Source organism: Schistocerca americana, chromosome 6 (assembly GCF_021461395.2).
Source record: "Schistocerca americana isolate TAMUIC-IGC-003095 chromosome 6, iqSchAmer2.1, whole genome shotgun sequence".
Classification (NCBI taxonomy): Eukaryota; Metazoa; Arthropoda; class Insecta; order Orthoptera; family Acrididae; genus Schistocerca; species Schistocerca americana.
In genome coordinates, this window is record NC_060124.1 from 204,359,355 (window position 1) to 204,366,706 (window position 7,352).

At 44.5% G+C, this 7,352-nt stretch overlaps 1 protein-coding gene across 1 annotated transcript; it reads right to left on the minus strand.

Moving 5' to 3' along the window:
• Positions 1-5,049: 5,049 nt before the first annotated feature.
• Positions 5,050-6,639, minus strand: LOC124619764 (dihydrolipoyl dehydrogenase, mitochondrial-like). Its single transcript, XM_047146346.1, has one exon. It carries the CDS (start codon positions 6,614-6,616, stop codon positions 5,093-5,095), a length of 1,524 nt encoding a protein of 507 aa, XP_047002302.1. The 5' UTR covers positions 6,617-6,639; the 3' UTR covers positions 5,050-5,092.
• Between the last annotated feature and the right edge of the window lie 713 nt (positions 6,640-7,352).

The following is a 7,352-nucleotide window of genomic DNA, read 5'->3' on the forward strand; positions in this document are numbered from 1 at the left end:
TGCGACCGTAGCAGTCGCGCGGTTCCGGACTGAGCGCCTTAACCGCGAGACCACCGCGGCCGGCAGCTACCGACTTCAAGATGTGCTTAGATTTGCATAGTTGGTTTCAATATTCTGTCTTCATTGAGAGGACATATGCCACATGATTACTATTAGGCTTTGGCACCGAGTGTGCGGTATCTGGATACCTTTGATATCTTGTTTAACGAGGTGTCACACAGCTTCAGGTAGGAGTCGAATTTACCTTCCTTATGCGGTATTCGTATCATGTAGAGAGCTGTTCAGCCACCATATTATAGAGTTCCATAGAAAGGTTTTGTTTTATGATTCTATTTTCGGTGACTGCAATCTGGACTTGTATGGTGAGCTGGGAATACGGGCGGTTTATTACGGACTGGAGAGCAGCATTTAAAGAGCTTGTACACTGTGATGTAGTCGGGACTTGTACTTACGCTTATTATTATTTGTGAACAGTTTCTGACATGTTATTTATATTACATACAAATAACGAGACTTTGTAAACAGTTAATGCATTTTCTATGGACTTATGATTGCTACAGCACATGTAAGTGGTGTCTATAAAGCTCGGTGAATGATATCAGACAATAAACAAAACAAAAGATACGAACAAATGTTCGTTATTGGCCCTTCAAAATAGTCACCACCCGCTATAACACACTTTTGACAACGTTCGTACAGCTTCTGGAAACTATCAGCAAAGGCTTTCTGTGGAGTCGATCGCAGAACGGCTGTCACACGATCTTTGATGGCATTCACGTCCGCACTTTTCATAGCCGCCTTTAAGCGGAGAATCAGGAAGAAGCCCGCAGGAGACAGATCATGGGAGAACGGAGGGTGTTCAAGAACAGTGACCATCTTCTGCGCCAAGAATAGGCGCACGCGGATCGCGCAGTGTGCAGGGGCATCGTCATGGTGCAGCATCCATTTTCCAGTCCTGTGCACCTCTGGCCGAACTAACCGGATATGCTGTAGCAATCGGTTCGAAACTGGACTGGTAAAATGCAGCATTAATGGTTTGACCTGCAGGAACAAATTCCTTGTGCATGATGCCGTTGGTGTCGAAGAAGGCGATCAACAGTCTTTTCACTGTTAGCACTAGGTCTCATCTCCCGTGACGATGCTGTTCAGAAGCAATGGATCCTGGTCACACATGGAAATGAAATCACCAGAAGTTTCCATCCGTTTTGCTTTCTGCTCGTCTGTGAGCTTGCGCGGCACAAATCGGGAGCACATCTTCCGCTTACCCAAATCATAGAGGACGATGGTGTCCTTGCTAGTACCCAGTTCCTCCGCAGTGAATCTGAGAGTCCATCGCCAGGATTTATCGCACTTTCTCGATCTTTTCTGGGGTTCTACTTGTCGATGGCCAACCTGAACCTGGCTCAGCCTCAGTTGTTTCCTTCCCTTCACGCAAGAGTTTCAACCATCCGTAAACACATCTTCTGCTCACGAGTTCTCTCCCATACTTCTGCACTAACATTCCATGTGTCTCCCCTGCAGTCTTCCCCAATTTATAGCAGAACTTGATGCTTACATGCTGCTCCACTGCGCTGTGACACTTCCTCTCTCACCGACTACGTTCAGCTGGTAGCAGTCTGTTTACACAGTCAGTCACATGCAGTGCATGCCGTGTATCGATTTTCCTCAGGTATCTGAAGACCCATGAGCATGCACGTACACATCCGCCAAGTTCCCGTTCAGGTATGACACCATTCGCCGAACCTTTTAGACACACCACATATTGATAGTGAGATATTTTGTACAAGTTCATTTTGGACGGCTTAAGTACTCAATATATAGTCAGTCATAGAAATGTTCCAAAATACTTCGATGTGTTGTAGAGCGAGGAGATCTAGGATAGGAGTCAGTATCCGGAATCGTCATCAAACGACGCCACAGAACGTCGAAGTTAAGTCGTCGGCGCCTGCTTTTAGGCCACCCCTTCGGCAGCAAACCCGACTGCCACGATCGTCAGCGGAGAAGGTGGGGCTAGCTGCCGCGTAGACAGGCCTTGTCCCACCATGAATGTGATGCTCTGTTGTCTCGCCCGATGATGGTTTCGGACAACGGGTTCCATCCGCAGTTTATTTTTCTCTTGGAACCCTCTAAAATCTCCCATGTTCCTCATTATACAGGAGAAAAATAAACTGCAGATGGAAACCGTCATCCAGCTAGGCAACAGATAATCCCAATCATAGGAGACAAGGCCTCTTTACGCAGCATCTCCCTCCACCTTCCTGACTGCCAATCAATCGCGATCACTAAATAACAAAAATAACATTGCGAGACGTTCCGGCTACGGTCCGCCAGCGTACGAAGTCGGGTTTGCTGCCAAAGGGGTGGCCTAAAAGCAGGCGCCGGCGACTTAACTTCGACGTTCTGTGGCGTCGTAGGATGACGATTCCGGATACTAACTCCTATCCTAGATCTCCTTCCTTAACACACCCTCTACAACGTATCGAAGTCTGTCGCAACATCTCTGCGACACCCTGTATGCGATTTACTGGTCTCACTGAGCAACAACCCTGTCTGAATTCACAGCTACTGTTACGACATTCTCTCGAAGGCTGATGTATTCTATGACTGACTACTCCTATTGAGCAATGGGCTTATTTTGTACCTGCATCAGATTTACAATTAATTTAATTTCTGGGCTGAACAAATTACGATTTATATGTGCCTGATGATGGTGCGGTGTAGCACCGAAACTAGTCGCAATGAATAAAAGAATTTCAAAAACACACATATTGGCCAGCACTTATCTCCCAATGACAGTATTAGTTATTTCGAGGTGGCTACAGTTTACCGCCACAAGACGTCATTGTGGCATGTCTTTCAATTATAACTGATTGTAGAATTTTCTTGCACATTCTCGCATGTTCTCTGTCATCTTCATATGTGTTAGCTGTCTCCAAGATAGCAAAGATTTGCTCGCTCGAGTAATGGTACCATCTCCCAGGTGTCCCATAAATACCACGCTTCAATATGTGGTCACGTGTCACTGCACACCAGATGAGGTTCACTACAGACACTTGGCGTAACGTTTAAGATCCAATTACGTACTATCATAGTCTGTTATTTTGAAGAGTCACCTATGTTCTTTCAACCGAAAGTATGGTGAATAGTTGCTGCCAATCGTGCCTATGGTTCATCCCAAGGATGTTCGACGACGTTCTGTCTTGGGATCTGAGTACATCGGTTCAAGCAGCCCGTTTTTATCTTTTTCTTCTCAAACCAAAGACATGGGTCACTACGATGTTGACAGTAACACTATCATACCAAAATGGACAAAAATCTAATTCCACATTGTTACCGTGGGAATGATAGAATATTCTAGTTTGTACATGTTTTATATGCACCTATTTTCATAACACTTGTTGGTAGATTAAAACTGTATGATGGCACCCGACTCGTACCCTAACGTTTCCCATCGCGACCAACGGTCTTAGCAACTTTTTCAGTAGTTACAAGCCTTCGAAGAACGCACTCGACTAAAGAATTCACGGTATCCGGATACTGATGGCTCCAATATGCCAATATCGGTACATCTGAATGTCTATACATCAAACACATGTGGGGTCTGAATATGGTGTACTGAAATGCCGCAATTGGTTGTCAAGATAAAATAAAATACACTGAAGAGCCAAAGAAACTGGTACACCTGCACTAATATCGTATAGGGCCACGCGAGCACGCAGAAGTGGCGCAATAAGGCGTGGCATGGACTTGACTGTCTGAAGTAGTGCTGGGGAGGGGGGGAATAGACACCTATCAGCCCTGCAGGGCAGTCCATAAACCAGTAAGAGTACAAGGGGGTGGAGATCTCTTCTGAACGACACATTGCAAAGCCTCACAGATATGCTCAATAATATTCATAACTGGGGAGTTTGATGGCCACTCAGAAGAGCCACTCTGTAGCAATCCTGGACGTGTGGGGTGTCGCATTGTACGGTTGGAATTGCGTCGGAATGCACAATGGACCTGAAAGAATGCATGCGATCGATTACGTACGTGTCACCTGTCAGTCGTATCTAGACGTATCAGGGATCCCATATCACTCCAACTGCACACGCCCCACACCATTACAGAGCCTTCACCAAGTTGAACGGTTCCCCGCGTACATGCAGGGTCCATGGTTTCATGAGGTTGTCTCCGTACCCGTACACGTCCATCCGCTCAATATGATTTGAAACGAGACTCTTCCGACCAAGCAATATGTTTTCCAATCATCAATAGTCCAATGTCGGTGTTCACGGGTCCAGGCGAGGCGTAAAGGTTTGTGTCGTGCAGTCATCAAGCGTACACGAGTGGAAGGGTTGCACTTCTGTCACGCTGAACGATTCTCTTCAGCCGTCGTTGGTCCCATCCTTGCAGTATCTTTTTCCAGGCGCAGCGATGTAGGAGATTTGATGTTTTATCGAATTCCTGATATTAACGATACACTCGTGAAATGGTGGTACGGGAAAATCCCCAATTCATCGCTATCTCGGAGATGCTGTGTCGCTTCGCCCGTGCGTCGACTATAACACCACGTTCAAACTCACTTAAACGTTGATAACTTGCCATTCTAGTAGCAGTAACCGATCTCACGACTGCGCCAGGTACTTGTCTTAATAGGCGTTGTCGACCGTAGCGCCGTATTCTACCTGTTTACATATCTCTGTATTTGAATACGCATGCCTATACCAGTTTCCTTGACGCTTCAGTGCAACTTCTCAAAATGTACGCTGTTTGGCGATTTCCCTTGGTAAAAACTTTTTGTTTGGTTTTTCTTAATTTTTCCAAAATGTATCAGGTATTTACAAATGTGTCATTTTATAAACTAAATATGCATGATATCTTTTACAGCAACGTGATATATTGAAAGTCAATACACTTAGGAAGACTCTTTTGTCTCACTGAATGGAAATACTGCTTATAACGGTTAAAATTAACACTAAGTACAAAACTTATAAACTAAGGAAATCAGTAATTTTAGATACTTTTTTAACAAAACGCAAGTCGATGTTCTTACATTTTCTTCTTTCACATACAGTCTTAACAATATTAGCGGTTTTTTTAGTATCACAAGCTACATATTAAGTGGCTTTCCAAAGTACGCAGCTAGACATCCTTCTCTGAGAGCCTCTGAGCATGTTGGATGAGCATGGCACGATCTTGCAACATCCTCACTAGACGCTCCATATTCCATCGCTAACACTCCTTCATTGATCAGCTCTCCGGCACTTGGTCCTATGATATGAATGCCCAATATTCTGTCTGTCGCTACGTCTGCTAATACCTTCACAAAGCCATCAGTATCATTATTTGTCTTTGCTCTGCTGTTTGCTGCGAATGGAAATTTTCCTATTTTGTATTGTTTGCCATCCTTTTTCAAATCTTCTTCAGTCCGACCAACCCAACCAACTTCAGGGTGAGTGTAGATAACAGAAGGAATGCAATTATAATCAATATGCACTGGGCCCCCAGCAATGGCTTCTGCGCATGAAATACCCTCGTCTTCAGCTTTGTGAGCCAACATTGGACCATGGATAGTGTCGCCAATGGCGTAAATATTCGGTTTCACTGTTTGAAATTTAGAATCGACAGGAATTCTTCCCTTCGGATCCCGTTCAATGCCCATTTCTTCAAGGCCCAAATTTAAGGTGTACGGCCTCCTTCCGACACACACCAGCAAGACATCACATTCCAGTTCCTCCTTTTTGGACGAATCCTTCACATCTTCAACGCTGACTTTAATTAAATTTTCCTGGACAGCAGCACCAGTCACTTTTGTTCCCAACTTAAATTTCAAACCTTGCTTTGCCAATATCCTCTGGAACGTTTTAGATACTTCTCCATCTATTCCTACTCCTCCGACAGTAGGCATAAATTCCACAGCAACTACCTCAGCGCCCAGCCTTGACCAAACAGATCCCAACTCTAAACCAATTACACCAGCACCAATCACGATTAATCTCTGCGGAACTTTGTTCAAGGACAACGCCCCTGTAGACGAAACAATTCTTTCTTCGTCTATATCTATTCCAGGAAATGGAGTCACTTCTGATCCTGTTGCAATAATTATATTTTTGGTTTTCACAGTTTCTGTTGAGTTGTCGGCTTTTATCACAGTAACTTCATTTGGTCCAGTTATTTTGCCGTGCCCATTCAATAACTGAACCTTGTTTTGCTTGAACAGGTGAGCAATACCTCCCGTTAGAGCTTTCACAGCAGTAGTTTTCGCTTCCATCATGGCTTTCAAGTTTAATTTCAAGTCAGATACTTCTACGCCTCTCTTTGCTAGGTCACCCGAATGAGCCATGTGATAGTAGTGTGAGTTGTTCAACATTGCCTTGGAAGGAATACAACCGACATTGAGGCACGTTCCTCCTAACGTGTCGTTCTTCTCTACACACACAGTCTTCATGCCCAGCTGAGCTGATTTTATGGCAGCCACATAGCCGCCCGGCCCCGATCCAATAACTACTACATCGGCTTCATGAGATGCTGCGTACTGTCGCCGCTGTACGCAACTTAACTGGGGGCAAACGGGAGAACATGGTACATTCGGAGGCTTTATGGAGGTCAGTCTGTGAAACAAACGTAAGTTCATTATTTCCGTAGATTCCTTTCAAGATGTCCAGAGCGCCCTGAAAATGGAAAGGAAGCACTTTATTAACTATTCAGTCTTATCAAATACACATTCAAATCAAACTAATCTCAGTAATATAACATCACGAAAAAAATACGTATTTCGCATCGACCTACTGTGCTACCCGGGCAAGACACAGGACCTGCCCTTACAGCTTCAATACTGCCATCAACCCTTTCCTACTTCCTAAACTACACACAAGCTCTCCTGTATACTCTGCTGGAACAAAATCCCTGGAAGACAGGATATCGCAAATCCGACACACAGTCTTAATCTGTCGGAAGTTTCAAAACAACGCATATTCCGCTGCAGTGTGAAAGATTCATCCCGGAAACGACCTGCTTTCATGTTGCTACGCTGAAAAACTCAAACTAGAGGAAACTAGCTAAGACAACCACACGATTCCCAAATTTCACTATCGTCACAGCACGCTCAGATAACTGTACTTCATCGGGGACAAAACGGGTAAAGATGAACATTTATGTGATTTCTCTGGCTTTCTCAGCATTACTGTTTAGACCAGAAGTGAGTTTTATTACCCGTCGACAATGACGTCATCAAAGACGTATTACAATCTTGAATTGGGTAAGAATTGAGAAGGACATCAGTCGCATACTTTTCTTAAGTGGTTTAGGGAAACTGCGGAAAATTTTTATTTGCATAAGCGGACGGAGATTTGACCCTCCATCTTCCCGAA